The 16,561-nt window shown below is 33.5% G+C and overlaps 2 protein-coding genes across 7 annotated transcripts in view; one reads left to right on the top strand and one right to left on the bottom strand.

Annotated features, from left to right (window-relative positions):
* Positions 1–16,561, bottom strand: part of LOC114336460 (diacylglycerol kinase theta) — a 338,858-nt gene that overhangs the window by 113,625 nt on the left and 208,672 nt on the right. For 4 of the 6 annotated variants that reach the window (XM_050642805.1, XM_050642807.1, XM_050642806.1 and 1 more), the window contains one exon: positions 10,580–10,813. In XM_050642805.1, coding sequence (XP_050498762.1) covers positions 10,580–10,813 — 234 coding nt within the window. The remainder of the gene's footprint in view (positions 1–10,579; positions 10,814–16,561) is intronic. The other 2 variants (XM_050642809.1, XM_050642810.1) reach the window with 1 other exon arrangement.
* LOC126879629 (uncharacterized) overlaps positions 1–16,561 on the top strand; it is a 442,662-nt gene that overhangs the window by 318,787 nt on the left and 107,314 nt on the right. The window lies entirely within an intron of this gene.

Genomic DNA, 16,561 nt, shown 5'->3' with positions numbered 1-16,561 from the left:
TTTGGATTTAGGAGATTCATTTTCTGTACTACTGTCAATACAAAAGTTTTATTTATGAATATTTAGCTTTAAAGCATGCAAAAATAGTAAGTCTTAGTAAGTATGACTTAAATAGTGGTCCTTTATACTTCATGGCTCACCATCCAGTGATACGTGAAGACAAAAAAACAACAAAATTAAGAGTAGTCTTTGATAGCAGCATGAAATCAAAAAACAAAAAAATGCATCAATGATTTTCTCTATAATCATGCTGTAGTTCAAAATGAGCTCTTTGATATTCTTGTCCTTTTTAGAAAACATCTCTCGTTCCATCCCTCCTTGTGGAGTATTGGGCGCTTATGCGTTTCTTGGCCAAAAGTGTAAGATTGCTGTCTGGCCGGGACAGCGCATCTTCTTTTGTTTTTATTCTCTGGATAAATTGTAAACTAATTCCCTCCACTCTCTTCTATCTTTTGCTCTCTTTTTTACTTCGCCCCATCTTAGTCCAATTTTTTCGAGTTCTCTCGTTGTTGTTCTTTTCCAGCTGTTGTCTGGTCTGCCCCTCTTTCTTTTCCCCTCTGGTTGGTATTCAAGTGCTTGTCTTGCTATGCTGCTTTGGTCTTTCCTCAAAGTGTGGCCGATCCATTTCCATTTTTTTCCTTGACTGTAGTAGATATGTTAGTTTGCTTTGTCCTTTCCCATAGTTCTGTATTAGTTATTTTGTTTGGCCAGTATATTTTCAGGATTTTTCTTAGAGATTTGTTTACAAATGTTTGTAGTTTTTTAGTTGTATTTTCGTCCTGTTTCCATGTTTCTGCTCCATAGAGCAGTATACTTTTAATGCAACTATTAAAGATTTTAATTTTTGTTGTTTCTGATATTTCGTTTGTTTGCCAAATTCTGTTTAAAGCGTTGAATGCGTGTTGCGCCTTTGTTATTCTCGTCTGTATATCCTTTTTGCACCCCCCGCTCCTTTCCATGACCGATCCCAGATATGTGAACTTATCTACCTCTTCTACTTCTTTACCGTTTATCATTATTTTATTATTTGGATGGTTATTATTTTTTAGAAGTTTAGTTTTTTCTGTGTTTATTCGAAGTCCGATCGTGTGGGAGTACTGTGCCAATTTGTCAATTTTTACTTGCATATGATTTCGGTGTTCAGTTATCAGGCAGATGTCATCTGCAAATTCTAGATCTTCTAACTGTTTGAAAAGGTTCCACCTGATGCCTGTTCGATCGTCGATTACTTTTCTCATTACCCAATCTATCATAATAAGGAATAGGGTAGGGGATAGTACACAACCCTGTTTGACTCCACTTTCTATGGATATTTCTTCTGTTACTTCACCTGAATGTTCTAGTTTGGCTTTGTATCCTTCGTAGAAGAGTTTAATAAAGTTTATGATTTTTAGTGGTATCCCATATAATCTAAGGATTTTCCACATCTATGCCCTATTTACACGGTCAAAGGCCTTTTCGAAGTCGATAAAACTCACATCTATATCTTTATTCCATTTATTTGTTTGTTCCAAGATAATTCTAAGGGTGCAGATATGATCAATAGTGGAATTGTTGGAACGGAAGCCTGCTTGGTTGATTCTCAGTTTTTTATCTAGTTCCGGCTTCAATCTTTCCAATATGATTTTGGTCAGCACTTTGAATGTGGCACTTAGTAGTGTTATTGCACGCCAATTGTTGCATTTGCTCAGGTCTCCTTTTTTGGGTATTTTTATAATCAATCCCTCTTTCCACTCCTTTGGCAATTCTTCGTCCGTCCATATTTTATTCAAAAGTGTATGTAGCATCTCTACTGACTGCTCGGTGTCTGCTTTTATTATGTCAATGGGTATATTGTCGATTCCTGCGGCTTTGCCATTTTTTAGTAGTTTTAGGGTGTTTCCAATTTCACCCCTTGTAATTTCTCCAGTATTCACTTCTAGCTCTGGTGCTTCTACTTCATCTTTTATGATTTGAGTTATTTCATGCTTAGCATATATCTCTTAGAAGTATTCTTTCCATCTTTGTATTATTTCTTTCTCATTTTTTATTCTATTTCCTTGTTTATCCTTTACTTCTCGTATATTTCGTTGTGCTTTTCCTGTTACGTTTCGTATGATTGTATATTGTGTTCGTAAGTCGTTTTCTTTCGCTGCTTCTTCTGATATATTTAGCATCTCATTTATATAGTTTCTTTTATCTTTTCTGGCTTGTTTTTTTACTTCTGCGTTTTTTGCCTTGTATTTCCTTTCAAGTGCCCTCTCTTCTTCCGATCCTTCCTTTTGTAGAATTTCTTCTTTGATTTTTCTTGTTCTATCAGTAGTAGAGTATCTTTGGTAATCCATTTTTTATTTTGTCTTCTTTTTAGTCCGATTGTTTCTTTTGCTGTATTCATCATCACTTCTTTAAAATATTTCCATGTTTCTATTAATTGCCAGTTTCTCACTGAATTTATTTCTTATACATTCTTGTTTTAGGGCATCAACGTTGTACTTGTTCCTTCTGCTGATTTTTTGGTTTTTATCTCTGGCTAATTTCATTTTTAGTCTCGCTTTGATTACCATATGGTCTGATCCCACATCAGCACCTCTTAAGCTCCTGACATCTTGCAGCCAGCTTCGCCTTTTATATTCAATTATTATGTGGTCTATTTGGTTCTTGTATCTCCCTCCTGGTGATTTCCATGTTTCCTTATGTATCCGATTATGTTTAAAGATACTTCCGCCTATTAAAAGCTCGTTTTGCTCACAAAATTCGATTAATCGATTTCCATTGTCGTTTCTCTCTCCGATTCCCTCCTTTACCATCACATGTTCATGTCCTTTATTATCATTTCCTATTTTTGCATTAAAGTCTCCGATTACTATTTTTATATCTCTTCTATATTTATTATTAATCCTATTAAACGTTGTTTGTAGTTGCTCGTAAAATTCTTCCTTCTCATTTTCGTCGTTTTTATTTGTGGGAGCATATACATTTATTACTATTATGTTATAATAGCTTGCCTTCAGTCTCGCCCAAATAATCCTTTCTGACACTGGTTCCCACTCTACTAGAGCCTTTCTCCCCTTTTGGGCTAGCAGTATTGCCACTCCCTTTTTGTGTTTGTCATTTACATCCGTGTTCCCAGAATATATCATTAGTTGTTGGTCACCTACTCGGGTTGATCCACTACCATTCCATCTTGTTTCTGAGGAAACAAATTTCTTATCACCAACACAGCAGTTAAGTCTAATTTAAATTCTGCATGTCCTTTCTTGAAATCTGAGGGACTATTAAGAGTTGGTGGTAGACTGCCGAACTCAGATATTTCGTTTAATAAAAAACATCCTTTGATCGTTCCCAAAAATAATCATATCACTGATATTTTGACTCACAAAGAGCACTTAGACTTTTACATGCAGGTCCAAAACAAGTTTTAAGGCGATTAAAACAAAATAATTTTTGGATTATTAGTGCCACTAAAGAAATTAAAAGGATTTTGCACAAATGCGTAACCTGTTTCAAACTTAAGGCCAAGTGTAATGAACAGCTAATGAGATCTCTTCCTGAACTAGGGTGCGTTCATCAAGGGTCTTTTAGAATGTTGGTATAGACTTCTATGGTCCCTTCCAAATTAAAAAGTCGCGAATTAGAAAGTCTACAACGACAAGGGCATATATCGCATTGTTTGTTTGCTTTTCTGTGAAGGCAATTCATATGAAGTTACTCTCTGATCTAACAACAGATACTTTTTTAGCTGCATTAAAAAGGTTCGTTTCTAGAAGGGGTAAACCATCCAAGATCTTTTATGACAATGGTGCCACATTTGAGGGAGCAAATAATCAACTTCAAAAACTTCTAAACGACAACATTAAGGTACATAAACAACTTTTGCCTTGATGATAAAATTGAATCCCAAGTTATTCTCCAGTATTTGGGGGTCTATCGGAGGCCGGGGTGAAGAGTGCTAAATATCATATAAAAAGGATGATGGTAAATATTATTTTAATATTTGAGAAGTTTAATACTTTGATTACTCAAGTTGAAGGAATATTAAATTCAAGGCCTCTTGTGGAAATTAGTAATTATTCATCTGACTTATAGAATAGCTGACCCCAGGTCATTTTCTAATAGGTCTAATAGGTGCTCCTTTGACAACTTTCCCTGAAACTAATTTAACAGCGATTCCTGAAAACAGATTAAAATTTTGCAGGTTCAAATGCAGCAGTATTTTTGGCAAAGGTGGTAAAAAGACCTAAATGGAGAAAATCGTTGCCAAATTTACAAGAAGGCATGCTTGTAATTGTAAAGGAGGACAATGTTTCTTCTTTTAGGTGGCCTATAGCAAGGATTAATAAAGTTATCCCTGGTAAAGACGGAAAGGTAAGAGTGGTGGAAGTAATAATTAAAAATGGAACATACTTACACTCTATCACAAACATTGCTGTTCTTCCAATTAACGATGAACAAATTTAATTTAGGTTTTTTTGTATCTCTTTCAATTTATAATAATAAACAAAATTTAACTTTATAATTATTTCTATTTAAATTTAACTCGGGAGCAGTCGCGCCGTGAGAAAAAATCTCACATTTTATCCTTTTCTGTGATAACTTGATGAAAAATTTTTCAACATTGCTTTCCTCTCGTAAGTACCTCAAGGAAGATCGTGTTAATGCGTAGAAATTTTGTTTTAATTTTTTTTATTTTTTTTATTTTTTTTTGTGGAATTTTTGGGTTTGGTGAGAACTAATTAGCTTTAAAATTGTTAGAAATAGATATTTAAAACATAACAAGTAAATAAACATATTATAAAATAGAAATTTGATTTAAATTCGTATTTAAATCTATATTGTGAGATTTTTTCTCTACGCGCGACTACTTACGTTACAGAAGTGAGCGCGACTGCTCCCGGCTTAAAACCTTGTAATACTTTTATACCTACTTTATGTTATAAGCATTAGGATCTTACAAAAATGTATTTAGATATGAATTAAACTAGGTTCTTTAAAAAAAATATAATTAAAAGAGGGTGGAATATATTGTTTTGGTATCAAAACCAAGGCCACCCAGCATGTTGGAGAAATAAATTCCCAACACTAATATTTAGTAAAACAATACTTTATTAAAGAACTTTGTTTAGTGGTTTGCGCCTTGTGCAAGCCATAAGGTTTTTCTATGCTTTATATTCTATGAGTCGAACTTTACACAAAGGCGCATTGTTCAAAAAAAAGAAAGCTCGTTACTAAGCTTTTGTTAAAAATAACAACAGGGCAAAAACGGGCTTGTGTCCGATCTCACAAAAAGTATTACCAAAAGTTTGTGTTAGTGTAATGAAGTTTATTTAAGTGCCTAAGTCATTCCTAGCTTCCAACTAGATTCAAAACCAGCGAACATTCTTTCTTAATGTTGAAAAAACCCAACACTTTCCATATTCATTAACATACAAACGCAGAAGTTTAAAATTATAAATAAAAAAACAATTTGCCTACACCAAAACATACATAGAGTTGTTCAAACGGATCTTTGCACAAAAGTAAACGCCTGGATATCGTTCGACAGCACTATAATAGCTAGGCTCATGTAGTATAATGACAATTTGTAGGTTAATAGTATATTATTCAAGCCATTACATGCGAGTAGAATACTATACTTTTTTCTACGACATTTTTTTTATCTTAATTAGTAAACAATATAATCGCACCTTGAAAACCATATGGCAATATCTGCAATTTTTTCATGAAATAACCTTTGAATGCAGTCTAATAGGAAATAAAAATCTATTTTTTAATGCTATATAGCAGCATTTGCAAAAAAATTTAAGCTCGGCACCAGAAAGATACATCCCTATGGCTTTTTTCAAAAATCGATTCTTCTTTTTATACCATCGGGCATTATCTGCAGTTGATGCTCTACAGTTCTAAAATTGTAACAAAAACTCAGATCTATATGGCAATATGTGCAAAATGTGACCCATGCTCGCAAAATAAAAGCAAGATGTACTGAGGAAAAATCCTTTGAATGCAACAAAACATAGAGTGATGCATAGAGATTTCATTGCAACACTGGAAATAAGCGACAAGACTATAACAAATTAATATACAACGTCGTACTGCAGATGGGTTTATCCCAAAAGAAAAGCGAGGAACTCATAAGAATGGAAAAAGAATCAACGAAGTCGTGAAACAAAAACAATGATTTACACCGAGTCCATTCCTCGAGTGGAATCTCACCATATTCTACTTATATATACCTTATCTATGAATCTCACTACCTAAGGAAACAAACTACCAGATAATTTGTCAGCGATGACAAAACTCTTGCTGATGTTCATCGCGATTGTATAAAATTTTGCAAAGAAAAAGGTTCGGTGTTCGGAAATTACGCTACGATGATGATCATATTTCACACGGAATTTAATATAGACTTCTTTAAGCCCAAAAATACCTTTTCTTGCTGTGAGAAAGTTACAGAAATTAATTAGATAAATCGACATTACAGAAACAGCCTATAATACTCACCGTCAGGAAGTGGAACTCAATAGGAAAGAGAAATAAATGACTTAAAATTTGCAAAATCCAACACTTGCATCACTGCTTGTTTTGATCTACAGTCATTACTACCGACGCCTTCAGGCGAAGTCTCTTTATTTTATCACAAAAGGAGATTATTAACATTATTTAATTTCACAATTTTTGACCTGACCACAAATGCAGGACACTTCTGTCTTTGGTTCGAGCGAATTGCTAATCGTGATTCAAATGAAATAGCGTTCCTGTTACAATTTGTGAGGAACCATACGCAGGGAAAAAGAAATAATATTATACTCAGATAACTACTGTGGGCAAAACAAGAACACGTGAAATGAATTTCGACTCAATTCAAGCTTTCTGCTTAACCCAGGTATAAACATACCAAAAGGCACCGCCAGGAAAACATTTCACTTTGCAGTTCAGAGAGCCCATATGAAACGAGTCTTTGTATTCTATGCAGAGTATGGCATTAACAAAATAAGAAAATCTACGGTTTCGTTTTGATTAAAATCTGTCTTCCTTCATCCCCCGATAGTACTATTTCTAGGTCTACCTGTTGTCAAGGAGGCTCTAAGGAAGACAGATTTTTACCATTCCGACCGTAGATTGTCGATATATACCTGGGTTAAGCAGAAAGCTTGAATTGAGTCGAAATTCATTTCGCTTATTCCCCGTTAGAGGGCGTTCTATCCATATTGCGATATAAATTTTTTTAATTTATATCGACAATCTACGGTCGGAATGGTAAAAATCTGTCTTCCTTAGAGCCTCCTTGACAACAGGTAGACCTGGAAATAGTACTATCGGGGGATGGAGGAAGACAGATTTTAATCAAAACGAAACCGTAGATTTTCTTATTTAAAACAAGAACAAGTATATTTTGTCTATCTTTATCAATATGCAGTACAAAAATTGAACATACCTAAAATTACCCACAAATTTTTGATAACGGGTCACTCCCAAAATACGATAGATAACGTGCATTCTTTGATTGAGGAACAAAAAAAAAGGCTTTAAAAGATGATCAATTTACGTGGCTGCGCAATGGTTCACAGTAGTTCAAACATCGAAAAAACTAGGTGAACCTTATAAAATTAATGAAAGGGATACTATCGGATATATTGGACTTTATATAACGATGTAAGGAAATAGGGAACAATTATAACATTGACGAAGAAGGAAATCAGGTCGTCTGGAATGACATAAGATGAGCTAGGTGGAGAAGACATTTAAAAATAAGTTTCAGGTTAAGGCAAGCTTCAACGATACAGGAATATGCAATCACAAAAAACAAGATGTAGACTCTCACTATGTAAGGCTAATGTTATTCAAGAGCACTATCATAGGTTTTATGCAGATTTACATGCGACCAATGCAACAATAGAAACCGAACAGACAGATTATAATATGCAAGACTTTGATTAAGTGTTAACACTAAGAAATTGTAATAAATAAGTACAATCTTAAATAAAAAAACTGTTATTTGATATGCATTTTTGCTGCGTCATTTGCGAAAATTGATATATTTTTTAAAACCATATGGCCGTATGTGCTAAAATACCTATTTCCTGGAGGAAATTTTATGTACTTCTTAATTCATATAAAAATATGCAAAATTAAAGACAATTATACCAAATATCAGGTTTGTAGCTTAATTTTTGGAACTACAGGAAATAAAATTAACTTTGCAAAAACTTAAAATGCTCATAACTCGATATTATGATTTTTGCAGTTACTGCCCTATGGTTTTCAAGGTGCGTAATTATCATGCAACTACTCGAGATTTAAATTATAATGATTTACAAAAATACCTAAATGCTGTTTACCCGTGGTATTACGTGGCTGAATAATTGGTTGCCTACTATTACCAAATTATTATTTATTGTAAAAATATAACAAGAAATAGTCAATCCAAGTTCTATTTGTTTTTACGAAAAATTATAAGCATAAATTTGTACCTACTGTCAGTGAATCTAATAAATAGGAAATAGCTATTGTCGGTGGACCCATTTCATATAGTTATAATGTATATTTACATTTAACTATATATAATATAATAATATAAAATATAATATGTTATAACATCATCATCATCATGGCATCCACACTCCTAGCGGAGTGATTGCCGCCCTCTTTGCGCTCTTCCCATTCGTTTGTCGCGGTGAATCAATCCGCATTAACATTTTGGTTTTGCAATAATTGGTAGTGTGACTTGGCATCCATTAGTTCCTGTTTTTGCTTATGGTTACCCATTCTCTGACTGCCATTTTCTTAATGTCCTCGACTATCTGGTTCTCCCATCTAGTTTTGGGTCTTCTTCGTGGTCTGCCTGATGTCTGATGTTATAACATATTCAACACAATATAACTTGAAAAATAAACACAATATTAGTTATAAATTCCAACTAACACAAACAAAATGCGCTAATGTCACTGTCACTAAAATAAATGATAAACGTAAAAATTTTTAGTAAACAAGATATAAACGTAAAAAATATACTGACATTGTTACAGTTAAAATTCTTTTGATTATTTCATTCATAGGAGATTCTGACCAATAGAAAGCTACAGACATGCAAATTAAGGTGATAATTTTTGATAATCTCCCGTCGTTAAGCATATTACGTCAGATGCCCTTCGTTGCTACGAAAAAATACATTCAGTGACATTAATGACAAATGTTTTAAAAATTATAAAAGTGATGACTTTCAACCGTCAAATACATATTTATAACAACTGTGTGTTTAATTTCACTAATTGGTACTTACATATATAAATTACAATAAAATTTTGGTTTTGAACAGTTTTATTCATGAAATAATCGCAACAAATTGCACTCGAACTCTAAAATTAATATAGAATTTTTGCCCTCGTGACACTTTGACATAATTTCACTCGCCTTCGGCTCGTGAAATTAAAACTGCCAAAGTGACACTCGGGAAAAATTCAATAATTTTAGAGCTCTTGTGCAATTACTACTGAAAATTTTTTGAAGTTAATTATTGATATAAATTACAATAATTATTGAATTAGATAAACAAGTTTAAGTAATTTTATTTGCAGTTTATATACGATTAATATTAAAGTGGCATGCGCCACTTGAATCTTACTTCAGCCCGTTAGTAATGACCCGTGAGTAACTTCAGCCTGTGAGTAATGAACTATTACTCACGGGTACAGTAATGGGTGCTATTATCTATTAAAAAATAGCGAATAAGGAGCATATTATTAAATGGTCGTAGACCGTAGAAAAAAAGTATTGCTTGTCACATTAGCTTAAAAATAAATAATTACTGCAAGTTATTAAATAAGAGAGCAACAGTTAGTCGTTCTAATTATGCTTGAAAATAAAAATTACAGTGAAATGTACAAACAAAGACTAAATAACGATTAAATAATATGAAAAACCATTTTTAAACACAACAAATGCGCCAATGCCATTGAAAATAATAAACGACCAAATTCTTAGTAAATGATGTAGGTATCAAAGACATGACGTATCGCTTATCCTTGTTTAGTTTATTGTGGTTCTATGGCCAACCGCCTTAATATTTTGATGGGTACTAGTTTCTGTAAGTAAAAAAGAGGCATAGTATAAAAAGTAATTCGTGAATAATATCATGCATTTGCATAGATCCGTTGGAACAACTATATATTGGTATGTGGAATAAAATATTTTGCAACTAGGCTGCAATTTAAAAAATGCGCTAGGCGGTTGGCTACTAACGTCTTGGCCGGGAGTTTGGTCGGGGTGTGTGTAGAGCTGATCCCGACAAGGATCATCGGGGAGTTCTGTCGGGTCGGGACGTGTGTAGGCCCTACATATATTCGTTTAGTTAAACGAATTAAACTCAATAAATATTTAATTTCCGAGTAATATGTTTTTAAATTTTAGGAAAAAACGGTATTATATAATTGTTCTTCACAAAAATATACATTCCCCATAGGTTTAGAGTTATTTTATCATTTTACTGTTATACCATTAATAAAATCACGATAGTTTAAAACAAAAATAAAGAAACACATTTAACTCTATATCGTTAGTATCATTACAGCAAAACAACATCTAGTTACACATTAAGATTGACCTGATTTTCTAATTTGCTCATTGGTCACTTTGATTTTCGACAGTTTTTTCCTCCTCTTACCAGTGGAATTGCACTGTTTCACGTTGTCATCAGGTTTATCTTCGGGATGAAAAACAACAGTCCATCTGTCTAAACGGATCTCTTCAGCATCGATCACGTCTCTGAGTAGGTTAAGCGGATCTTCCCCACCGGTGTAACCTGGACCCCATCTCAACACGCGAGCCAGGTCGTTACCTAATAGAGATTTTGCATTAAAAGTATATCGTAAATTATCTTATATTAAAAAATACAATGTTATATTATACTTTGCCAAAAATATGGGTAAATATATTTAAAAATATTTTGTTAAGTCTGTATGCTTTACTCAATCAACAGTTTTATTACGTTGCGATAACAATATTTTATTAACAGATTTGATTACAAAACACACATAATAGAAAAAAAATATTGAAAAAATCTGTTATAAAAGGTATAGGTATTTATTTAAAAAAGCCTCAAAGGGCCACATCTGTCACAGAACGTTTTAGATATAAGTAGTTCATCATCAGTACAGTTACAGGAAAATCAGATGCCGAGACACCAAAAATACATGAGTAAAAACGCTTTAAATGTTAACAAAATGAGTTACAATGACATCATTATTGAAAAATCGAAGTGATGGATAAAAATCCGTAAGGATGTGGCTTTTTGCATGCTACGATCCCACAAGGCAGGTGGGTTGCTTAATTGACAATATGTCTTCACATTAAGGACGGTGAGTTGCTACTCACCCTGTATACTATACAAATGTGTATTGTGCAAATGGACTAAAAATCAATATTTTGAACTTCTGTATAACTCTGAAACAATTGATTTCTGAGTCTTGGCGCAATGAGAACTTTTGATCAGCATGACCAAAGCGACCTCTCTGCAAATGATCAGCCAATTCAACTGAAAGCACTTGTACATAAGTACCGGGATGCTTTCCCTTCAAGTATTTTTTATTTCTTTTATTTTATGTAGTATGTTTTATGTCCATTAAAATGTTACATTTTTTAGGCCATAGCTTGCATTTGCTAGAGGAGTCAATTTTATTTTTTTAATGTGTAGGGGGATCAGTGAGAAGCTTAAGTTCAAGCTTTTGGGGTCGCCACCCTTGTCCCCCGGCCGCCATATTTGAAAAGGGGGTTCAAAGGGGTCTCGCGCTGTATCTCGTAAACTACCAACCCTACAGAAAATTTAATACAATATAAAATGTAGAAAATTAAATTTTCTACAATTTTGTTTCTATTACTTTTTATCGTCAAGTGACCAACAAAAAAGATATAAACAAAAGTAAGTGAAATTTTTTTTGACATGTTTCCTTTTGTAGTTTATAACTTTTTTTCAGTTCATTTTACAATAAAATAACATTTAAGCAATTTTGTAGGGGGTTTTTCTGCGAAAAATTGCCACTATAAAGTTGTTTAGTTTTATTTATTTATCTAGGTTTTACAGCGCTCCAAACTTGACCAGATTCTCGAATGCTCATAGGGATGCAATAAAAACAAAACGTTATGCTTAATTTTCTATTTATATATATATTTTTTATTCATACAATTTATTATAATCTTAATATTCCTATGTAACCCCCTATGTGGCTCAGTGGTAAGAGCCCCTAACCTTTGAATCGAAAGTTCCGAATGGTAGTGAGTTCGAATCCCACCAGGGTCAGGAATTTTTTCATTTATTATAAATTAATAAATGAAAATAGTTTCTGTCCTTGTGGGATCGGTACTCACCGGAGGGACCGCAGACGTTCGGATACAATTAGCGTCTCTTTGCAAAGACAATGACGTCGACTTTGCAAAGTAACAAGATACTTACTCAACACACACACTACACATTACACCTGAGTTAGTGATAAGTTATACAATTACGTGACTAAAGGTTCTAGTTCTAAACCAAGGCCAGAATCAGAAAAAAATATTCCTATGCCATGATTAAGCTATTTTTGACCCTTTTCCCCATTACCCATGAGGTAGAGTCTTGAGGCGCGTTTTTTGTGTGGTATCCCCAGTGGGCCTAATCCACGGACAATTTCTAGACAAAATAATATTATTTATTATTATATATTGAAAATGATCTATCGTAGTTATTATTTTTTTATTTTTTCGATGGCCCAGGCTGCGAGTTCATATCTGAATCAGTATCCGAGGTGAATTTTTGTGATATAATGGTAGTTAGCGTTGGCGTCATTGTCGGTAATTCGTCTTCCAATTCATTTTCTTCAATTATTGTTAAAATGTCCACGATGTTGTTGCAGCTTTCATCACCACAATGGAGGCACACTGCTGAACATTTGAGGGCTGCTTTTCGGCAACCGCACGCACTTTCACAGTTTCCTTTGCATCTGCAAAAGATTAATTTTATAAGCTCGTGGATGCTGGAGGCTTGGAAGTTTGGATTGGTATCCAATATTTTCCATGCCTTTTCCAGCCCCAATCTTTCGGATCACAATGTTTACCGAGCCATGACTGAATCTTGTGATATACTCGGGGAGTCAAAATTTTTGGCAAAATTTGAGCGTTTGCGGCAGGGTAATTAAAATTCAAATAAACTGTCTAATGAAATAAAAATTAATGTATTTTTACCAGATTTCACAATGAATACAAATTTATACAGGGTGGGCCAAAGAAAAGAGTCCACCTCGATATTTTTGGCAATAGTTACCTTTAGATTTACCTTTATATTATATAATTACCTTTAGATTACCAATTAGATTTTAAGGAAATGCCGAAATAGGTCCATTTTTATGTTGCAACTTTTATATTTAATACTACGTGACGTCATCCATTAGAGTGTGTTGACGTAATTGATGATTCTTTTTTTAAATGGGAATAGGGGGTTTTGTGGTATTTCATTTGAAAGCGTGTTCAATTCTCTATTCACTAATTGTAATGTATCCAGCTCTCTGACTATCAAGCCCGTGTTGCGCGCGCAACGAAGAATTATTTACACGCATGCGCGAACTACTTTTATATTAGCATAGGCATTCTCGTTATTGTTGTTTACATGTAATTATACATATTTACGTAATATGTACCTACGCTTTAATAAACGGGTAGTAATTCCAAATTACTGTTGTATTAATTAGATATTATGTCAACCCAGACTCGTAATTTAAACTGGCGGCGAATATAATTGGGATTTAAGTGCTTCGTTCTTTGTTCATCCCGGATGCATATTTACAGATGCTTGCGTGTGTAGACACCAGGGTGTTAAAATCAGTTAGGGTTTGGAGAAACGGTACATTTACAGATGCTAGCGCGTGATGGCACCACGGTGTTGAAACCAGTTAGGGTTTGGAAAAACAGTACGTTTACAGACGCTAGCGTGTGTTGACACTAGGGTGTTGAAATCAGTTAGGGTTTGGAAAAACAGTACATTTACAAATACTAACAGATTTGGATACCAGAGTGTTGAAACCAGCTAGCTTTTTTAGTACTTATACATGCATAGATGCTAACGGGTATTGACTTTGATTTTATATACCTACTGTTGTGGAAAAATATTTAAGTGATTTAGGTATTAATAAATAATTAAACGTTGTTGGGATATAAACAATAATTATATTAACACAAAAAACAACATAAAAAATAATGTTGTTCTGAAGCTATGTGCTTGTGGCATTTTTATAATTAACTATTTAGATGGGAAATAAGCCACAATTAAATTAAAAAAATAATTTTATTAACGGTTCGACGCCCAAATCGGGTGTCGTTGTCAAAATACAAAATACGTACTACTAAATTAAACAAAAATGTTGTTGTTTAGTAAAAAATACTTTAAAATGTATAATATATGTATGAATTGCCAATATAAATGAGTCAGATTAAAAAAAATATTAGTAGAATTTTTTACTAAGCAACAACATTTTTGTTTAATATACAGGGTGTTTGGTAAAGAATGGGCCATAGCTTAACCTCAGGTTCCCGAGGTTAAAATAGGCCGATTTAAGCTAACTTACCTTAGTACAAAGTTTATAATAACCGAGATACAGGGTGTCAAAGTTAAACTTTTTTTTTTATTTATTATTGAATATTTCCTGACAGATATGAGATAACAACATGAAATTTGGTATGTGGGGTTTTTTTGGGTCGAGAAAACTAAATTCACTACCAAAAATTATATATTGCACAGAGGGCGCCACATACGCCTTTCAGAACTTATTTATTACGTTACATTTTTTTATCCCTCACTCTGTATAATTTTGACATTAAAATTTTTATTCTCCTATTAGTTTTACTTTAAAAATCTATAGTTCTTTCATCTCTCTAAACTCAACGGTTTTCGAGATAAACGCATTTTAAATCTGCGATACACCATCATTTTTAGCATAATATCATTGTAGTTACACCCGAAAAATAACTTAAAACCATAATAATTGTGCCAGTTCTCAAATTTATGGCATTGCATCGCAAATTTCATTTGAAGAAATTTGCGATACATTTTTGGATAATTTTATGGTTTTAAGTTATTTTTTTGATGTAACTACAATGATATGCTAAAAATTATGTTGCACCGCAGATTTAAAATGCGTTTATCTCGTAAACGGTTGAGTTTAGGGAGATGAAAGAGGTATACCTTTTTTTAAGTAAAACTAATAGGGGAATACAAATTTTAATGTCAAAATTATACGGAGTGACGGATAAAAAAATTGAACGTATTAAATGAGTGCTGAAAGGCGTATGTGGCGCCCTCTGGGCAACACATAACTTTTGGTAGGGAATTTAGTTTTCTCGTCCCGAAAAACCCCCACACACCAAATTTCGTGTTGATGTCTCATGCCTGTCAGGAAATATTCAATAATAAATAAAAAAAAAGTTTAATTTTGACACCCTGTATCTCGGTTATTATAAACTTTGTACTAAGGTAAGTTAGCTTAAATCGGCCTATTTTAACCCAGGAACCTGAGGTTAAGCTATGGCCTATTCTTTACCAAACACCCTGTAGTAGTATTTTTTATTTTGACAACGACACCCGATTTAGGCATCGAAACGTTAATAAAATTATTTTGTTCAATTTAATTGTGGCTTATTTCCCATCTAAATAGTTAATTATACAAATTCCACAAGCAAATAGCTTCAGAGCAACATTATTTTATGTTGTTCTTTTGTGTTAATATATTATTGTTTATATCCCAACAACATTTAATTATTTACTAATACCTAAATCACTTAAATATTTTTCCACAGCAGTAGGTATATAAAATCAAAGTCAATAGCCGTTAGCATTTATGCATGTATATTAATTACTAAAAAAGCTAGCTAGATTCAACACTCTGGTGTCCAAATCTGCTAGTATTTGTAACTGTACTGTTTTTCCAAACCCTAACTGATTTCAACACCCTAGTGTCAACACACGCTAGCGTCTGTAAACGTACTGTTTTTCCAAACCCTAACTGATTTCAACACCGTGGTGTCAACACGCGCTAGCATGTGTAAATGTACTGTTTTTCCAAACCCTAACTGATTTCAACACCCTGGTGTCTACACACGCAAGCATCTGTAAATATGCATCCCGGAGATAAATAATAATACAAGGTTAGTAAACATTGCAGCTTACGGAAGCATAGAAAATTTCAATATTAGTGAGCTAAAAAATTGGGACTCCTACGTGAAGCGAATGGATTTCTTCTTCACGGCCAATAATATTACGGATCCAGAGAAGAAAAGAGCCACATTTCTGAGTCTGTGTGGGGCAAGTACTTATGAAATTATAAGATCTTTGGTTGCACCAGCAAAAGTTAGTGATTCGAGCTACAAACAGATCACTGCCGAGTTGAAAAAACATTTTGCGCCAAAAACGTCTGAAATTGTCTGCAGGTTCAAATTTTATAGGCGAAATTAGCAAACTGGTGAAACAATTTCTGTGTATCTAAAAGAATTGCGAAAATTGGCAGAACCATTTGGTTTCGGAAATGGCCTGGACGCAATGCTACGAGATAGATTAGTCTGTGGC

Source organism: Diabrotica virgifera, chromosome 2, assembly GCF_917563875.1.
Source record: "Diabrotica virgifera virgifera chromosome 2, PGI_DIABVI_V3a".
NCBI classification, from domain to species: Eukaryota; Metazoa; Arthropoda; class Insecta; order Coleoptera; family Chrysomelidae; genus Diabrotica; species Diabrotica virgifera.
This window is presented reverse-complemented; position numbering and strand designations above follow the sequence as displayed.